Consider the following 21,028-nt stretch of genomic DNA (forward strand, 5'->3'; position numbering starts at 1 on the left):
TTACTTTCGGGCTAAACAAATAAATCGATTAAATGAAGTCCGTAAACAGGCTAAGCCCGGCATACATGGACACGTGTGATGCATTCTCCGCCCAAAAAATGGAACCTAAGATAAAAGAGGAAAACGGAGTCAGAGCGGGAAACGTTAAAAAACAAAAACAAAATACTATTCTTGAGAAATCCCTTTGAATAAGAACATCTAGTGTTATAGTGTTAACTCTCCATCAAGCAATACGCTCGGCACTTTATGTATTTATCCTTTTCCATCCTATAACCACCCTGTGAAGATGGCAAATGCTTTCATTATACCCATTTCACAGGTGAGAGATTGAGACAGAGAGATCAGCAACTCGCCCAGGCTCACAGACCGAGAACTTGAAGCTGCGCTGGCAGCAGGACCAGAGAGCACCAGCTTTTAAGCACCAAGCTATACTGCCTTTTACTTCTTCTTTTTAATTCTTTTTACAGCATCCTACTAACGAAGCTCCTTGAGGAGGGCACGACACGAAGGGTATGACCACACTGATATAACGAGTAAATATGAAGTCACTGACACTGAGCAATATGTAAACTCACGTGTTTGCACACAGATGGTAGGAGGGGTCAAATTCTGGGGAGTGTGGGTAGGGAGGGAACAAAAAGGAAATTAGGGAAGGAGGCAAGCTTGAGTGGCAGAAAAGGAACAAACTAAACCTGGCCTAGGGAGAGCCAGCAGAGAAAGGTCGGCTTCATTCCAAGAGTCATCCAAGTGGTATTTCTGAGTCTTGCCCGTGCCATCAATGAAGCTGAGTCCAGGAGGGTCAACCAGCAACTGGCATGGTGGCCCTCTGTCTCAAGGGGCAGCGGAGTCCCTCAAAGTATGTATACGTTTCCAGAGGCAAGAACAAAATTCATTCTCTCTCCCCTGGGAATGGTGCCCTCTTGAGAATCTGCCTCCTTGGCAAGTTATAGGGAGAAAGTTTAACCCCAGGCCTGGAGATGACTGATAACCAATGAAAGGGGATGGCCAATTACTCTGGTCCAGGGTCATGTGAGAGACGGAAGCTTCAGGGATCCTTCCACAGCTTATACAGGGCAGAAAAATGCATCTTGTTTCTCAGATGCTTTGTTCGCTATCATTCTAGTCTATTTCCTATTCTATGCCACCAAAAGAGGCCGCCCCATACCAATGATCTGTCCTAATGAGAAAGTCTGAGATGCTTCTTCCTGATGCCTTCTAAATAATTTTTCTGTACATAAAATTTTTTTTCCCCTGCAGACAGTGACAGAACCATTCTAACCTTATTTTGGGGTTGAACTAATAGGACAGACCCAACTGTATGGAAGTCCAAACAGTGGTCAGGGCTCACTATGCTGGGCAGTATCTTTGGGGGGGTACCATGCTCATGTGCTTCTTACCTCCTTTTTCCTTTTTCTTCTCTTCCTCTTTCTTCTTTCCTGCCTTCCATTTCCAAAATGGTTCTGGAAGGGCCAGGGAAATGATTGAGATCAATAAATACAAAAGGAAGAGAGGGAAGCAACAGGTGGGCATTGATGGGCAGGTGGCGAACAGGCAGAGTCACCCCGGGTTCCTCTGCCTTTTGCAAGGGCCTGATGTTCAGGGCTGTCACGACAGTGCCTGCCCGCATGTGCCACGGCCGTCAGCTCCACGCACGCTTGTGCTCAGAATGGTTCTGTCACTGTGTGCGTCAAAGGGCACACGGAGGGCTAGCTCGTTCGTTGGCGCTGAGAATACGTCAGAGGAGATGGGTCCAGCCGCACTGGCTCGGACCATTACAAGCGGACAGCATGAGACGTTCTAACCCCTGACCTCTGGGATCTTCTCTAGCCCTGAGAGTTTGAGAGGTTCATTTCATCACTCCTATACTACCACATGGGCCAGTGGTCCTCAGCTGGGGGGACTCTGCCCCCAAGGGGATGGCTGGCAGTATCCAGAGACAATTTTGTTTGTCACAACTTGGGGGAAGGGGTGTTGAGTAGTGGGTGGAGGCCAGGGGTGCAGCTAGACGGCCTCCAAGGCACAGGACGGCCCCCCAACAACAAGGGCTCTCTGGTCCGAAGTGCCAACAGTGCTGATGTTGAGAAGAACGAACAGAGGCAGCGATCGTCAAGGTAAAGGAGCCTGAACTAAGTGAACTGTAACTATCACGACCGTGACACGCGGACGCCACCAAGCACGTTTCCCTTATTCGCTCCTTCAGCAGGTATTTGCCGTCACCGACATGTCAGCCGCGGTGAACAAAACAGGAAAGGCCTGGGCCCATCACGGAGCGTGAATTTTCATGACGGAAGACAGATAACCGGTAGGATGGTTAGAGCTCTGAAAAAGCGCCCTCAGTCAAGAAGGTGCTGGCGGTCCTGTGACATGTGCATCCAGACACCATGGGCGCTCTCTGGCCTGTCACGCGCGTCCTTAGTGCCTTGAAAACAGGAGCAGAGAAAAACGACAGCGGCGGCCCGCCTTGCCCAGGCTCCCGAAGGCCTGGCCTGTGAACGTCACACCAAACGTGAATGCCAGATTTTCGCCTGGTTTTGCCACAAGCTAAGCGGCTTCCTCTTGAGGTGAAGTAACACGGCTGACTGCGGTCGCCCAGCTAAACGGGAATCTGTCATAACCAAACCCAGTCCCGCTTCCTTCCAGATTTTGCTCTTTTCTCAAACACCGCCATTCCCCCAGCTCCAAGCTCTTTGAAGAAAGGACATCTTATTTGTGAACACATAGCACTTAGCCTGGGACACAGGAGACACTTAAGCAAATACTTGTTAAAAGCCTATCTCCTGCCAGTGCTCCCCCCTCCCCCAGGACGTGCTCTGCCTGAAGGCCGGGAGGTGGCCTTCCCAGGTCCGGTGGCTTCTCCTCATTCCACACACCCCTGCCCGGCACTGAGCAGGCCCAAAGTGACTCACGCCACCAAACTCACAGAGATGGACTTGCTGGGAAGCCCAAAACGCAGAGGGCCTTCCCGGGTACGGTTCCCTCCGGGGCCTAGGTAGCGCCCTGGCAATGCGCTCACAAGGTCACCTGTTCCTGTGAATCTTTCAAAAAATACTGCAAATTATCCTTTTTCTTATTGAGGGTGCCAAGGCAGTATCGGCCTCAGCCCAGACCGGCCCCGACAACCTTCACATCATGATTACACTGTCCTGCAGGGCTCTTTATCCCTGCATGCCCTTTTCTCATTCTTCTCAAGCCCACTCCCCTTTTCCAAGATCTGGTCTGTGCTTCTCCGCCTGCCAAGCCTTTTTTATCCGCGCCCACTCAAAGACGTCTTCCTCCTCCCCTTCCGTCTGCGAGCTCCTGATGACAAAGAAGACCATTTCTGGTGTTTTGCACTTAATGGATACTTGGCAATCTCTCCACTGGCCCCTTCACTTCTAGCTCTACATATATATTTTTTAAAAGGTTTTATTTATTTATGTATTTGAGAGAGACAGAGAGCAACAGAGGTAGTGCGAGAAAGAGCACAAGCAGGGAGGAGAGGGAGAAGCGGGCTACCCGCGGAGCAGGGGAGCCTGACGTGGGGCTTGATCCGGGGACCCTGGGGTCATGCCCTGAGCTGAAGGCAGACGCTACACAGACTGAGCCCCCCAGGCGCCCCCTAGCTCTACACATACTGTGTGACAAAGTTAATAGGTGTCTAATAGCCACAGAGACAGGAGAAAGTACACAGAAGACGCATCTTTAGAGGCACAAGGAGAGCCCAGCAGCTAACCATTCAGTCCCAACTTGATGGTTTATTTTAGAATCAACTCAATCCAACATTTCCAAAAGCCCAGAATTCCAAACAGCAGATTCTAGAAGTAATCAAGTTAGGACCTATAGCACTTTCCACAAGGCATGATTCTGATCCATTTGCAGCACTTTTATAGAGAAAATAGCACTGATACAAAACTCAGGTACCGTTTGTGATTTCTCTCAAAACAGAGTCGCTTTTGCTAAAGAAAGAAATATGAAGGAGGATACACGAGGAAAACCCTGGTCATGTCACATAAAAAGCACTGGTCTCATGTGGGAAGGAGGTTTGGGGTAGGCAGAATGAGTGGAAGGGGGGCAACTGATCAGTTTGTACTTCAGACAGATGTCAAACTGCAATGTCGTACATTATATATTACTGAAACTTATGTAATTTATATAATTATATAAACTTACATAATTTATATACCAATTTTACCTTAATAAAAAAATGACAATTTTATTTTTAAGAAAGCCAGTTTTGTTACCGTAACTTTTGTCTATAAAAGTACACAGTTCAAAAAATTTCAAATAAGGTAATAGCACATAAAATAGAAACTAAAAATCTCACAGCTCCTGTCCGCCTCTCACAGTTTCCGGCTTTAATAATTCAGAAGATCTCCAATGTATTTTCATTCGGTCAAGTCTTAAAATGTTTCTTCAATTTTTTTTGGAAGGAGTATATATTCATACAACCCCAAATAATGCAATGATTTGTCTTCTTGTGAGTAGAGGGTTAACACGGGATCTGGCCTTCCACTGCTGTGTCCTTGGAAAGAGTAAAGGAAAACAGGGAATAGGGGGCTTAGCCTTTGGCTTGTGTGGAACTTGAGTTGGGTTGGGGAAGCTGTGGGGATGCAAGCCTGGGCCTCTGCGTCTAGAGGGGTGCAAAATATCTGCAAGAATACTGCAAGTGTGGTAGCTTCTGGGAGCCAAGGGGACCCCCCCACACACAGTTTGGCTCTCTTCTGGGGCAGCTACGAGCACCCCACGTGGAAGAGAGGGCAAGCGAAGCTGTGTGTTTGGGTAGCTGCTGAGCTCCCAATGCGATGCTGCTGCTATGTGTCCTATTCCTGCCCTGTGAGGCGAAGTAGACTTAGTGTTCGGCCAGGGGTGCTCGACCAGGGCAAGGTCCATCCCCCAAACTGTCACAGGGGGCATCCTGTCATAGTCTGGGGACGTAGCTGGTTGTCATAACCGAGAAAGGGAGACTACTGGCATCTCGGGGGGAGAGGCCAGGGATGCTGCAGCCAACCATCCCATACTGCGTAGGGTGGCCCTCGGGCCCACACTGGCCACCGTGCCCCGGCTGAGAAACTCTGTGTTCGACTACTGTGTATGCATGTGCCCTGAGTCGCTCTGGCAACGAGCCTGTATTCACAGCGATGCTACTGCCCTGGGAGAGAAAATGTAGATAGTGGCTCTTGACATCTGTGATAGGAAAGATGGGGGAGTGAATGCATTCAGCTTTCACCCACCCATCTTCCACTAAATTCTGTAGTTACATTACTCATATTTTAGTTAATATTTTTTAAAGTTATACTCTACCCTGAAAGTATGTTTACAATGTTTCGTCGTAGGTTGGTTCTAGAACAGAAACTGCTAATGATTTTTTAAATCTTCCTTTTCTTCTTCTTCTTCTTCTTTCTTTTTTTTTTTTTAACACAGACAAGTCCCAGGTTTTAATTTGAAATTTTTTTTTTTCAGAAAAGGAAAATGTATTGGCCAAGTTTTAAAGTGTAGCAAACAAACAAACAAAAAACCCACCAGAAAACAAAAAGTGAGCCTGGTACTAAAAATGTTAACCTAAAAAGTGAAGCAAAAACAATTTTGGGAGAGGAGACATAGTTGTTTAAATTGAAAAAAATTATCAAATGATACGCAACAAAAATAAAAGTATTGCCCACATAATTGTAAATGTCCAAAGCCAAGCGGCAATGAGAATGGGATGGAAATGGCTAATCTTTGTAAACTCTGAAAAGTGTAGGTATTAATAGAAATAGTAAAATAGTGGGTTTTTTTAAGCAGCAAAACATTCCTTGTAGACATACGATTCAGTAATTCATCCCTAACTGTTAAAAAATTGTTAAAAATGAATACATGTTAAAACTTTTATCTGACTAAACGTATATCCTTTTCGTAGGTAAACTGATCTTTTATCCTACTTTTCAATTACCAAATGTAAAGTTAAAAACTGTACAATTATAAAATTACATCCTAGCAGTCACTGTAAACTCCACAAATTAGTTGCTGTATCTGAAATAACTGAACTCTGTGACTATCTATTCCTACCTAGAGTTTGCAATCTCATTCATCAAATATTACTCACTTTATCCAAATAAACAGACATTTGTGGCTATGACTAAGCGAAGCCACAATGGAAAGTTTAAAATTTAAACAGGTGTAGTCTTCACTTATTCATAGTCTTGTGTTTTTCAAACACCAATCCCTGTACCACAACCAGTTAATCCTCCTTTAAAAAAAAAAAAAAGGAAGAAGAAAGAAAAGAATGAACACATCATATTAAACTAGAATTTTCTATGCAGTGTCTATACTTGTAGCATTTACTGATGAGCCATTAAACTGTAGTCTGCAGTTGAATACTGTATACTACATTCACCAGGGTGCATTTATATAAAATTTTTTTCTCAAGTTGTTTTGAAATAGAATATAGTAGAGAGATAATCTGGAAGTAACTAGATTTTTACCAGGATAAGTTAATTTCACCCAGAACAAGTAACAACTCCGGGACCTACTTTAAAAAAAGAAATAATGTATGAAAATGTATTTTCAACACAGAAAAGTATCCAGTTGGGGAAGTTGTAAAACGGAGTTCTAGAAACACTTTTCAAGTGGGCATCTGAATGGGGGAAAAGTTAAGATCTGACATAAAACCTTTTTTTTTAAGTCCCTCAGTTCTCTTATCACTTAATTCTACTATGAAAAACCATACCTTGTTATTAAAGACTTCATTATTAAAACTGTGGCTAAGAACAAAGGCGTAGAGATGTACCTGGGTTTCCAGGAGAAGAATGATTTTGTTCGCTCTCAGAAATGACCTTGCACTACGTACACCTGAACACTGGAAGTTATCCAGGCACCCAGGGTGGGGGCGGGGGAGAATTTGGTTCTCTTATTAAAATACCTCGGACTTGGAAAACTCATCACAACTACAGGATGTGACAAATTCCCACGAGGGACCGTTATCTCTCATCCCGCACAAACCAGTTTTGGTTCACCGGAGCTCAAAGTGTTCAGAGGAACCGGCCTTCACGGTAGCAGAAGAGGACGGTGATTGACACCACACAGCCAACGGAGCGTCAGACAGACATGAAGTCCGGTGCTGCTGCTGCTGTGCCCCCTCTCGCCTGGTGACCTCGGCCAGTCACTGAGTCCCTCCGAGGCTTACTGTGGTTGTATGCAGAATGTGCCGGAAACAAATGCGTTTCCCGGGCTTGGTGTGTGACATGAGAAATGCATATTCGACATTTAGCACAGGGTGTCTGGGACGTCACAGCCCTCAACAAGGAGCAACAGCGCTTTGCTATGATGACAAAGAACGGTGGTGCAGAACGTGTCACGCTTCACTGGTTGTAGCAAGCAGGCTGCACGACTCTGGTGTGCAGGGAGTGTAAGGGTATGCTAACCCTGCGCAAAAACAACAACGTTCTTAAAAGGTTACGAGCGAACTTTTCAAGGACAGTGGCTCAAATATACAAAAGTTGGCTTGCACTTGATAAAGGGTGATGACAAAAGTGACATCAGGGCCCAAGGTGGCTGCGCTGGTGTCAACTCCTCACCAGGAGCTTGGCGTTGAGACAGACCACTAACGGTTGTCAACCTTTCCTGTCTTGCCGCGGCCAAGAATAAAAGGTGCGTGTCATGTGTGACAAGGACAGTGAAGGGGAGGGACGGTCTCAACAGAACAGGAAGTGTTTCTCAAGGAAACCACAGGAAAGCCAAACTCGGTCTTCAGAGCCACCCAAGCAAGTGGAGTCCTTATTACAGCTCACAGAGCTAAACATAAGCCCATTTATTTCATTACCTTCCCTCTGAGAAAGTCAAAACAGTAACTGTCATCTGCAACTGTCGAGGACAGGGAAGAGGCTGGGCTCGACAGCAGCTTTCAACCCTAAACCACATGTGGAAAAAAAAAACAGGTAGGAGGCAGAGTCCAGAAGGTAGACTACTTGGAAAACATTCCCTCTATTTTAAAACAGGAGTATATAAGGTGTAGAGAGAAGGCTGCAGACGGACTGAGCTCCGCCTCCAACAAGCCACCTGGCCTGGGACACACGCTTCCACAGCTCAGGACTTCTCTTCACCGCTGGGAAAAACCAGGAGGTGGCGCTAGGGAGCAAGGCACTGCCACCTGGCGTCCCTGGGGGATCTTACTGAGATCCCACTACTTTAAGTTTTGATTGAGAAGGGCCGAGACTCTCCAAGCTCCACACAGTTTTCTCTTCCCTCCTATCTCTAACCCACCCCGCTCCTGAAGTAATGTCACTGACTAGCCCTTGTAGACAGGAGCGTCTGCCACGTGACCTCGAAAGCTCCATCCAATCCTGCCACCATATGGTCATGTCACTTATGGCCAAAACCGTTCAAAAGCATTGTTCAGGGTGCACCTGGGTGGCTCAGTTGTTAAGCATCTGCCTTCGGCTCAGGGCGTGATCCCACAGTCCTGAGATCGAGCCCCACATCAGGCTCCTCCGCTAGAGGCTGCTTCTTCCTCTCCCACTGCCCCTGCCTGTGTTCCCTCTCTCTCTGGCTGTCTCTCTCTGTGTCAAATAAATAAAATCTCAAAAAAAAAAAAAAAAAAAAAAGCATTGTTCAGGTCATCGGGACACTGAGCTGTTAGATAACAGAATAAATTGGAAAATTAAATATCATTAACCTCTAGGATTATGAACAGTGTATGGCGTAGATTGAATGAAAATAAAGGACTTTTAAATTAAGATACAAGGATAACTGTTATCATTGATGATTTTCTGCAAGAAACAAAACACAAAGTTATTTACTTCTGCCTTATCAGTGGGTCTGATGTTAAAAATCTTTTCAAGAACTTCTGTACTCTGATTTCTCCAAAGAAGCATACACTGTATTACGCACATATATTTTTTGTCCTAAATCATTTTTAGGCAAATTCATGTGTGTGAAATTATTTTTCTGAAATGTTTCTAATGTCACGAGAGCAAGGATATGAAAATGATTCACTATAGTAAGGATGGTAGACAAGCCAGTTCTTCAAAATGGGAGGGGCGAGGGGAGAGGAGGTGGTTTTCCACTGTTATCTTCTCTAACTTAGAATTTCAAGTACATTACCCTGGGTTTCATGTCATACAGGTCTTGCTGGGAGTTGAGTTATCACAACGTAAGAGAACCACCATGAATACAAATATATATACTAACTTTACGAGTCAGCGGATGGCAGCTGTCTCCCACTTTGCCCATAGGTGTGCAAATCCTTATGCTCTTAACCCAGATACTAACAGCGCAGCACATGCCTCCACCACACTGGGGGTCCTTGTCGCAGGCCTGAAATGTAACAAACAGACAGGTAAACATAGATGGCGGGGAAGACTCTGGCTGAGGAAATCTAAAACTAGCAGTGAAAAACGCTCTTTACATCTCCAACCACTAGGATTTTAATACTCACACCTATAAAAAAGAGCTGTAATCTTCATTTGCTTGCACGTATTTACCATAAAATCTGAACAGAAGAGATTTTCCTAGTTTAAAAAAAAATGGTCTGAAGAATGGCCCACACATTAAGAAAATCTTAAATAAACACGCACAGAAAATCACCTCTCTTTTTCTAGTGTTTTGTGGCTGAATTGGCTTTGAATTTGAAAAACAAGTCTGCATTAGTCTTATACCATACATGGCCATTAGGAAGTACATAAATTGAATCACAAGATTTTATGACTATTAACCTCAGAATACATTGGGCCCAATTTTAAAAAGGGATTTAAACGGTCTCTAAATCTGGCATGAAATGCTCCAGACCCATAAAGCACTGATGTAAATTTAAAAGTGTTCATTTTCCCTTTCAAATATTTGCTTTTTGGTTCATGAGACCTGATGTTTCTCAAACCACCGGCTTGATTTTCACATTTCCTCTTTAAAGAAAGAAATTTCATAGGTTGGGAATGGACAAACCAAGACTTTTGTCTTAGGTTACTCTTTTTTGGGGATGAGTAACCTGCAAAAAGAAATTATTGGCTTAGGGTATACACATGTGTGTATTACAAAATCAGTTGAACTATTTTTTAAGATAAATCAGATTTAGAAACACAAATGACAAATAGAATTATCAACAATGATTACTCAAGGCATCCGTTCCCAATACGAAAATTGTAAATACAAATAATTAAAGAATCAACTATGGAAGAGCTTTTATACTCTATTAAATAGAAATAAGTAATGCAGTCTAAATTTATTTGCATGAAAATAGATCTGAAGAACAATTGTTCCTTCCTAGAACCAACAAAAAATAGGATGTTTTGTTTGAATGGAGTGTAATAATCTGTTTTGCTAGCGATAAGGTAAAAACATGCTGTACTATATATATGTAAGAAACTAAAAAGTCCATAATTTAGACAAAAATTTGGTTTTTTTACGTTTATTGGAAACAACTAAAACATTCCTTCAAGGTTTTTCTCCTTCAAAGTTTTGGGGCCAGCCACAAGTTCTCAAAACATAAATATATGAGCATACCCTTATTCACTGTTTTTTGTTAAAAATTACCAGCTATCCTGCTCTAGGGTTGGTTTATTTCCCTCTTTAGAATTTTTTTCTCAGTCTATTTAAAACAACTCTATGGACAAAAACTACAATTTTCACCTTGGGGAGTTAGGACATTCACAGGAAAACATCCAAATATTTCCACTTTCCAATTTTTAGCCTTATGCCAGAAATCATGTATACGCGGCCATTATACTTCATAAATGAGAGGCTCAGTACGTGATCTTTTCCAATATGGCTTTAACAAGTCTGTGGAACATATATCAATTTCAAAATAACTACACTTATTACTAAAAAAAGTAAATATTTAAGGTGGAGGTTTCAGGCAGTATTTTCCGTCAACAAATGCTCCAGACCTAGAATTCTGAAGCCTCACTAACTCTATAAGACAATCAAAATCCAGCCAGAATCTTCCAAAAATTCAATCAAGCATTTGGATGTTTAACATCCTGAAGACGATAAGTTACCAAGTTTTTCATCTGGCTCCAGATGGTTCCTGTCATGAAGACATAACTACATTTCTTTATTGCCACATTGCTTAGAGAAATTTTTAAAAATTCTCTTTTGGTAATACTGAGTTAAAACAACAAAAACAGCACATAGAAGTCCACTCTCAGCCTCTCTAACAGATGAACATCCCATGTGATAAAATTTCATTTTTGTAACAAAAAGCTTCACTTCTTGGAAATATTTGCAAAGAAATGCATAGGTTGATATATTTTTAATTAGACCGCTGTTTCCTAATGCCCTTCATTCTTAACCCATTGCAGATCTATTCAAATAGTGTTGTCCTGTGAATGGAACAAAAAGATACTTATATTGCAAAGGAATTCTGGGCTCAGAGGATTAGGAGAAATTTAAAATGAGCCAGCAGGGGAAGAGGGGGAAAAAACCCAATCATGTTCCAACTCATATATTAGACCTGTAAAAAGTTTTTTTTTCAACCACACTGACTGCCTGACAAAGCTATTCAAATAGACTTTTTAAAAACCTCTATTTTAATAAATACCACAATGCTTATAATAACTTGGATATAACCAAATACTGTTATTGTACAAAGGCTTTCAAGATGCTATAAACTAACCTGGGTGACTATAGAGCTTTATTTTCTCAAGACAAGGACACATTTCCCTCAAATTTCAGTATTTCATTATGTATCATCAGTTCAAACATAGAAGTTTGATTTAAAATCCCATAATGTGCACTTAGATAACTGAAGTAATTTAGTGGAGGTGTAAAATAATTTCAGACTTAAAAAAAGCTAAAAGCGTAGAGCAGTTGAGCAACCAGAAAATGGTAGCTATTTTGCATTGTTGATGTAAAGTAGACTACTGTAAACTCATCCTCCAGATCCGCACACACAAAATTGTTGGTGGGAGTAGAACTGACTCAGTTCCCACTTTCAAAAATGAGGACAACTTCTCTAAGGAGAAACAAACATCTACGTTGTAACCTACTCCATAATTATGCCCGAGCACTGGAGGTGTTTTATCAGGAATTGAAAATGGAAAACTTTTACAAGGAAAAACCTCAAGAAGCTGGCGGGGGGCGGGGGGGTGGGAAGCGCCCTGGAAATCAGAAGGAAGCGTCCACATTGCTTTTCAAAGCGCACACAGGGCCTCGGACCAAGGTATTTCAAGGGGTTTCTGCGGAGGGTGCAAGGGAAGCAAACTCCTTGACCAGGGATTAAATCTCAGGATTGGGGGATATTCGTCTTGCCCCTGTGCATTTCAGAAACGACCTCCCAAATTTTAAGGTTCGAGGTTGGAACGCCTCGAAGAAGTGCTAGAGAAGACTCTGAAAGCAAACTTCTTTGAGGTTAACAGAAAAACAGGCCAAACTCGAGGAGAGAGCTAGCAGGGGTCTAAAAGGGAAGCAAGGGGGAGAAGGTGGTAATAAGGGAGATGGTGACACTTCGGTCACTTTTTCTTCCACGGCGCGCCCAAGGTCCCGGGCCGTCCGCTGCTTTTGGAGCACGGCACCTCTCCCAGAGCGCCAAAGGGCGACTGGGGCAGATGTCCCCGCCCGGGGTGACCCTCCCCGAGCCGCTCCCCTCCCGAGTCCCCGGGGCGCAGCGCGGGCGCGCATCCCCGGCGGACAGGTGCGCCCGGGGCCGCTTACCCCGGTGATGACGGCGGCGTCCCCGGCGGGGGGCGTGAGCAGCAGCGGCGGCAGCAGCAGCAGGAGCAGCAGCGGGGCGCAGCGCGGGCCCCTCATGGCGCCCTCGGGACTGCGCGGCGGTTGGGGGCCGTTGGGGGCGCGGGGCCGGGGAGCGCTCGCTGGAGCGCGGAGCGGCGGGAGGGCGGACTGGCGGGCGGCTGGCGCGAGCCTCCGGGCCGTTATAAAGGCGAGCCCCGCCGTGACTCACGCCGGCGCCCGCCCGGCAGCACGCGCGAGGGGCACGGCGCGGGCACACACCCCACGCCCCCACGCGCACACGCGCGCCCACCCCGGCCCGGCGGCCCCGAGACGAGCACGTGCCGGCGCGCGGCTCCCCGCGCCCCCGCCCCGGGCGCCACGCAGGCAGCGCCCCCCGCGGGGCGCCCCGCTCCCGGCCCGCGCCTCGCCTCCCGCCTCCCGGCTCTCGCCTCCGCCCGCCGCCGCCTCTCGCACGCGCCCCAGCCGCTTTGTGGTCTGAGACACGCTAGTTCAATGTCCTGGTTTCCAAAGCTCCACGTGCTCGGCGCCGGCGCCGAAAACTTGCAGCTCATTTGCTGTGCAGATGTTCAGGGAGCGCCTACTACGTGCCAGGCGGTTAGACACCCGGGGGCGCGGGGAGGGGAGGGAAGGGAGCCTCCGAACCCATTCATTTGCTCAGCAGGTCTTCACAGGGCGCCTGCTGCCTGCCAGGTACTGGCCACTGCGGTCTGGCCTCATGGTCCAATAACCGCACAGAAAAGACACACATCAAACAAATAAACCGGGAAACGTGGAAGACAGGAAAAAAGAACAAAGGGCAAGCAAAATCACCCCTAATCCCACATCCCTGACGACATTGTGGGGTTTGTCCTTCCAGCTGTGGGAGTCCAATTTCTTTCTTTCATTTCTAATGCTTTCCCTTTATGCTCACATCTGTTCCCGACCCTCTCCTCTCTGATTTTCCTCACATGCATTCCTCCCTTCTCTAACATCGCGCCAGCTCCAGACAGAGCAGTTCAGGATGATGCCAAGGGGAAATGAGAACGCCTGGCTTCGGGGCCGCCAGGCTGAGGCCCCCAGAACTGTAGGTAGGCAGCTCTCTCTTCTTTCACTTTCTAGCCCAGGAAAATCACCCTTCGGCCCTGGAAGATGCTATACAGCAGCACTGTGATGGATTCATTCCCGTAAACAGGACTTGAGTGCCTGCTGGGTTCTAGGCTACCCATGAGAGAAAGAGCGACACATTTGCCTTCCATCTCTGACCCAAGCCTAGTTCCAAGAATCTCAGCCTGTTTTTCTTCAATGAAAACGATTTCAAGAATACCTAGCTGTGACCATTGCCAGCCTTGCTTGCGCCAAAGTTTTGGGAAGCCCAACTTTGTTCCTGAATTGTCAGAACCTCTGGGCTTCCCTGGTCCCTTAGGGACCAGAAAGTATTGAAAAGCAGATGCGTCTTTCAGCCTCTTTAATAAACGCAGTGAGGAGAGTTGAGACAAAGTTACTTTCAGACTGTGGGGTTCCCCATGCCAAAGCATTCAGACTAAATGTGGAAAAAAAAGGGGGGGAAGGCAATTATCTGAATGTTAAACAGCTGAATATTTGGAAAACCAAATTTTTGACTGAGTTTTAAAATCTTGCTTTTTGCCTGTGTTTTTATGTTTGAGAAACATCCTGAAACAAAACAAAAAAGAATTAAACTTGTTTTAACTTTAAAAAATTGTTAAAATTGGACTCGAAGTAAAGTACGTGGAAACAGTAGCAAGTGACAGATTGGTGGAAAGTTTCCTTTTCCAGTCTCCATGCCAACGCTAGCATGGGAATGCTGCCGGGTAAATGTAAAAACCAGTCAACATGGATTTTAACATTCCTACAATTTTTAAAAAATGGTCTATTTCATATTTGCTACGATTGAGTGCCAGCTTGGGTATTCCCTGCTTCTCCAAGCATAGAAAACAGGATATGTGTACACAGGAAAATCAGATTTCAAAAGTGGATGGCTTCATACATGGCTGTTGGGAAAACAATCCTCATTAAAGCTGTTTTGAAACAAGGTTGGAAACACTTAAAAATAGGGTTGGTTGGTTTCATGTTGTTTCTTTTGATCATGTTGTTTCTTTTAATTGTTTTTAATGCTTTAGAGGAGAAATGATGGCCCCTGATATGACAAACCTTTGCATCTATGGCCAGCTTAGAGAATTAAAGCCTGAACATTAGTTCCATCTTACAAAGGAAAGATGAAAGGTTGAGTTTGGATTAGTTCATAAAAATCAGGTGGGTAGGTCAACTTAATGCTGAGATAGAAATTGAAGAGTAGGGGCGCCTGGGTGGCACAGCGGTTAAGCGTCTGCCTTCGGCTCAGGGCGTGATCCCGGCGTTATGGGATCGAGCCCCACATCAGGCTCCTCCGCTAGGAGCCTGCTTCTTCCTCTCCCACTCCCCCTGATTGTGTTCCCTCTCTCGCTGGCTGTCTCTATCTCTGTTGAATAAATAAATAAAGTCTTTAAAAAAAAAAAAGAAATTGAAGAGTAGCTTAACTATTTTATTCTATTTATTACTGCAGACTGTTGATATTGCCACACGGTAAGTTCAGCTCAGGGATAACTGCAGAAGGAGAACCAAATTTGGTGTAGCTCAGAGTTAGACTACCATATACTAGCAGGCTGTCAACTGAACTGAATTGAATTGAAGGGTCAATAAAGTCCACAGGACCCCAAATTTGTGAATCAGACCAACCTGGATCTGAATCCTGACTGACCATTGGGCAAGCTGCTTAAGCCTTTCTAAGCTTGTTTCCTCACCTGTAAAACAGACACAAAATACCAGCCCAGGTGGGGTACAACCTCCATGGGGTTGGCAGAGTAAAACACCTGTAAAGTGCTTACCATAGTACCTAGAACAAACCAGAAGTCCTGTTAGCATTACCTCTTATTAAGTCATATTATTTGGTGTCCTCTGATAATTTCAGCCAACACTGATAAACAGTTTTTTTCTGTTTCGTCCACCAGATTAGATTATGCTCCTTATAATTGGGCTCCTTGTGTCTAATTTCCCACACATCCCTCTTGGCACATAGTGCAATGACAGGCATATAGCAGGCCCTCAGTGACTAATGATCAACAGGAATATATTCTATGGAAGATAGTCTGGAGACAAATCACAGGAAAAAGATATACAGCACAGGCACATTTAATCTGCATGAATCAGTGAAATGTCGTCATCAAATAGCCATAGGGATAAATACTTGTCCCAGGGCAGGTGATTCAGTACACTGCTCTAACTTGGGGGACATCATGGAACTGAACTGAGGTGAACGGGGAGACGCAAACCTGTCTCACTGCAGTGACCCAGGGAACCAGGTTGATGACGTCTCCACCTCAGCATGTGCTGCATGGGGAGAACGGGTTCCATCGCGTCTCCCCCAAAAGCTATGTTCACGTTCTAACCCTCAGTACCTGTCAGTGTGACCTTGTTTGTAAGTAGGGTCTTTGCAGATGTAACCAATTTAAGATGAGGTCATCCTGCACTTGGGTGGGCCCCAAATCTAATAACTAGTATCCCTATAAGGGAACGGTGAGGGAGATCTTGACACAGAGACACGGGGGAGACACATGGGTAGACCGCCATGTGCAGATGGGGGCAGAGATGGGAGTGATGGCTCTACAAGACGAGGAATGCCATGGATTGCCAGCAAGCCCCAGAGCCTGGAAAACCCAAAGAAAGAGGAATCATGGCCTTGTTGACACCTTGATTTTGGACTGTTAGCCTCCCAAACTGTGAGAGAATAAATTTCTGTTGTTTTAAGCCACTCGGTTGTGCTACATTCTTCCGGCAGCCACCGGAAGCTGATACAGGCTGGTGGAATTGGAGAGTTGCCTGCCAGCTTTCAAATGCCTCTGCCTCAAGTTGACGCCTATCACTTTTGCTCTCATTTAAATGGCCAAACCAAGTCACATGACTTAGCCTGTCTTCAAAGGGATGGACAGTGTAAATCTGCGGGGAACCAGAAGTCTGGTGAGCAAGGCCACATGTTACAGGGAAGGAGTTTGGACTCCTGAATGAGCATATTGAACTCTGATTATAAATGATAATGTGTTATTTCCTTTGCGTTTCTTTCTAGTTCAGTATTCCTTATGCTAGAATTATACAAAGACTCTGCAAGAGAGTAAATGTGTAAGCTAATATTTTCTTTTGGGTGGGTAATAAGCCATCATTCATTCATTCAGCAGACATTTACGAAATACTATATGCCAGATATTGTGTGAGGCACTGGAGGTACCATGGTGAGCAAAACAGATGTGAATCCAGCCCCCTGGGAGCTTACAGTCTAGTGGGAAGGCTGTGAATCAAATAATCATACAATTACATAATTACAGGAAACAAATGTAGTGCATTAGGACATGGCATAGGGGGAGACCTGAAGATTTCCTTAAAGAAGGCTAAGCTGAGATCTGAAGCTTGAGCAGGATTTAGCTGGGATGAAGAGTGGGAGCAGCAGGACTGGAGGGTGCTGGGCACTCCAGGCAGGGGAATCAGCTTGGGCTGGAGACTGGAAGGAGCATCTGTGTTCAAGAAGCTGAAGAGAGACCAGTGTGGCTGGAAGAATGAGCCTAGAGAAATTTGATACGCATCTGGGGCCAGAGAGGTGGTAGGGATCCAATGTAAGGTAAACGCCTTGAAGATCGCCATCTTTATACGGCCAGGGAAGATGGAAAGCGTAAGGGTGAACCAGGCACAATGAAAACAGCTTTTGAAAAGAAGACCCTCACTGCAGTGTGATGCAACGTGTCCACAGCCAAACTCCTTGTGTCCCCCACCCAAACCTGTCTTGTTGAAGGCAACTCTGTCCTTCCGAGGATGACCTTGGAGTCATCTTTCACCCTTTCTTTCTCTCACACCTCATGTCCAATCTATCCGGAATCATGTTGACCTCGCCCTCGAAATATATCTAGAATCTGACTGCTTTGTCCTCTCTTATGGCCACCCTTCTTGTTCTGAGCAGAACATCATCTCCAGCCTAGACTGCGGCCATCAGCTCCTGTCTGGTGCCTGGTTTCACCCCTGCCCTCTACAGCCCATCACTGCCCCAGCTGCCTAAGCTCTTCTTTTAAAATATGTCAGGGGACACCTGGGTGGCTCAGTCGGTTAAGCAGCTGACTCTTGATTTCGGTTCAGATCATCATGTCAGAGTCCAGGGACTGAGCCCCATGAGTGGCTCTGTGCTCAGCAAGGAGTCGGCTTGGGATTCTCTCTCTCCCTCTCCCTTTGCCCCTCCCCCAGCTCACATACTCTGTCTCTGGAATAAATAGAAAAATCTTAAAAAAAAAATTGTAAGTCAGACCTTTCCTCAAAACCATGCAGTGGTTTCCCATTTCCCTCACAGAGACTTGAGATCTTCGGCTTCATCTACTCTGACTTACCACTTGTCTTCCTGCCACCTCAGCCATATTGGCCTCCTGGAGTTCCTTAAACACACAAGCACGCTCCCACCATGGGAACTTTGTCCTGAAACTTCCTTTGTCAGGACTGCTCTTCCACCAAATAGACAGGAATGCAACTGACTCCAGAGTCCATGAATGCAACTGACTCCAATTTGCAACACCCCAGAGTCCCTTATTCTACTTAGCATATTTGGCTTTCTCCTATAGCACTGAACATCATCTAGCATATTCTGTTATTTACTTATACGTTTATTGCTTTGTCCCACCTACCCTACACATAGATCAGAATATAAGATCTGTGAGGTCAAGACTTTTTTTTTTTAACGTCTTTTGTTTACCAATTTATCTCCAGTGCCTGGAAGAGTGCCTGGCACATAGTACGTACTCAACAAATACTTGCTAAACAAATTACTGGGCGTGTGGAGAAAAAGATTGCAGGGGGCGGGGGTAGGATGGACGAGGATGGATCGGATGGCAGGTTACTGGAGGGGTCCAGGGGGCTTCGGCTAACATCCCTGTCAGTAAAGAGGGACAAAAGTCAATTGATTCACTTAAGAAGTGAAACAGATGGAGTTTACTGTTGGTTAGATAAAGAGTGGAGAAGAAAAAAAATCAGATTTATCCCCAGGATTCACCTTGTATCAACACCAGCAATGCTCGGGATGTAGGAAATGTACCCAGGTGTGGGGAGAGGCAGTCAGACAGGCCTGGGGCACAGAGAAGAGCCTGGGTTGAGGATAAAATTCTGGCCTGTTACCTTTATAGTCTTTTCTTTTGTCTATATAATATAACAGCCTCACGGTAAAAATTTAGGTTGGGGGTTGGTAAACTGTGACCTACTACCTGTTTTTATAAATCAAGTTTTGTGAGAACACAGCCACACTTGTTTATGTATTGTCTCTGTTTTTACACTACGACAGCAGAGTGGAGTATTTTTGAGAGAGAGATTATGTGGCCCACAAAGCTAAAAACATATATTAACTGGCCTTTTTTTTTAATTTTATTTATTTATTCGACAGAGATAGAGACAGACAGTGAGAGAGGGAACACAAGCAGGGGAAGTGGGAGAGGAAGAAGCAGGCTCATAGCAGAAGAGCCTGATGTGGGGCTCGATCCCAGAACACCGGGATCACACCCTGAGCAGAAGGCAGACGCTTAACCGCTGTGCCACCCAGGCGCCCCTATCTGGCCTTTTATAGAAAATTTTTTATCAAAAGTTTGCTGACTCCTGCTTTAGAAAATGAGGAGGAATCTGGGGTTTTTCTACTGTTCCTCGGGGCAAATTTGTTACCATGAGATTTTCCTGGGCCTCATATGGGCTCACTTTAGATATTCTGTTGGTTTATCAGTTTAATCCATCAGCTTACCGCGTTTGGGAAGTTACCCCAAATGCTGGCGTCCTGATAGACCCCTAGCACATTGACCTTGTTATATGTACTCCTACTGTGACTGCTTGCTACTTAGTAGGTGCTCAGTGAGTGTTTCTGGTAGAGCTGGAGGAAGAAGGACAATAAATCTGTTTGGTCTGCCATGTTCAACTAGAATCCTGAAACATTTTTTCGACCGTATGCATCAAGAAAACTTTTATTACTCTTGCATATGAAACTCTAGTTTTCAAAGTGATTTCACCTTGCTTGGAGACTTACTTTCTTATGTCTTCTTCATATGACTTCTGATTGTTATAGCGTAAGAGGTGGGACTGTTAACTTCAAAGCTGGTTCCCATTTGTCTTAGTAAATGATCTTCATTTAGACGGGTTAAAAAAAAAAAAAAGTAAAATTGGAGTACCTGGCTGGTGCAGTCAGTTAAGCCTCCGACTTTCGGCTTCTGCTCAGGTCATGATCTCAGGGTCGTGAGAGGGAGCCCCACGTCGGGCTCTGTGCTGGGCACACAGTCTGCTTAAGATTTTAGTCTCCTTCTCCCTCTGCCCCTCCTGCTTGTGCGTGTTCTCTCTAACATGACTAAATAAAGGAAAACAGATATTCTGCTTGTTTTTTCACTTTTAATCTTTTATCACCATACTATTACACAGTGGCTTTTCTTGTTAACAAACCCATTTTATCAGTCTGAAATATTTTTTAAAAATAAGAACCAGGGGTGCCTGGGTGGCACAGCGGTTAAGCGTCTGCCTTGGGCTCAGGGCGTGATCCCAGCGTTGTGGGATCGAGCCCCACATCAGGCTCCTCCGCTAGGAGCCTGCTTCTTCCTCTCCCACTCCCCCTGCTTGTGTTCCCTCTCTCGCTGGCTGTCTCTATCTCTGTCGAATGAATAAATAAATAAAACCTTTAAAAAAAAATAAGAACCAGGCTTTAAATGTGACATATGAAAAATGAACTGCTTTTATAATTCTAAATAAGACATCTATTTTAATCTATTTCAATGCTGATGATTTCTCTTTATTTTTAAAAATAAATCACCGTGCTTCGATTTGAAAGCCAATTGTCTATGGAGGCACTGAAATTATTTAGTCTATTCAAGTGATAATGTACGATAAAGTTTACCTATTTTTAAATAGTTGAAATATAACCCAGGAGAAAGAGTTTTCTTAAAACAATTAGTATAAAATGCATCTGAAAGAATAGGAGGGGTCAGGATGAATAGTTGTTTCTAAAAGATTTAGGTTTTATTCATTATAATGCTGAACGTATTTAATATTCATTTTTAGCACTGAAGATGGGCCTTAAGGCTAAGGTTTATATATCATGCACTTCACTAAAAGGAAGAGATTGTTATGCAAATCTGTAGTATATTTAGTAACTTTCCCCAGAGAAAGAGAAAAAGCTCCTATAGTAAAGAGTTTTAAGATAACAACCAGGGCTAGGTAATTCCTTCTTTATTATTTTAGATCAACATTTATTAGCTATCCCACGCAAGTAAATTTCACTTAGCAATTTGTTTTTCTCCCCTAAATTTGGATCATATTTTTCTACGGAGGGAAATGACTTGGAACAATACGGCATCTGGGCATAGGA

The 21,028-nt window shown here is 44.7% G+C and overlaps 1 protein-coding gene across 2 annotated transcripts; it reads right to left on the bottom strand.

The window, feature by feature from the left end:
* PROK2 (prokineticin 2) lies at positions 1 to 12,696 on the bottom strand. Of its 2 annotated transcripts, XM_026501238.3 has the most exons (4): positions 12,601 to 12,696; positions 9,145 to 9,270; positions 1,398 to 1,460; positions 1 to 105 (listed from the first exon to the last, which is right to left on the bottom strand). In XM_026501238.3, the coding sequence occupies exons 1-4, from the start codon at positions 12,694 to 12,696 to the stop codon at positions 1 to 3; spliced, it is 390 nt and encodes a 129-aa protein (XP_026357023.2). The 2 variants fall into 2 exon arrangements, with proteins under 2 accessions (XP_026357023.2, XP_026357022.1); XM_026501237.2 differs by lacking the exon at positions 1,398 to 1,460.
* Between the last annotated feature and the right edge of the window lie 8,332 nt (positions 12,697 to 21,028).

This window comes from Ursus arctos, unplaced genomic scaffold (assembly GCF_023065955.2).
Source record: "Ursus arctos isolate Adak ecotype North America unplaced genomic scaffold, UrsArc2.0 scaffold_14, whole genome shotgun sequence".
NCBI classification, from domain to species: Eukaryota; Metazoa; Chordata; class Mammalia; order Carnivora; family Ursidae; genus Ursus; species Ursus arctos.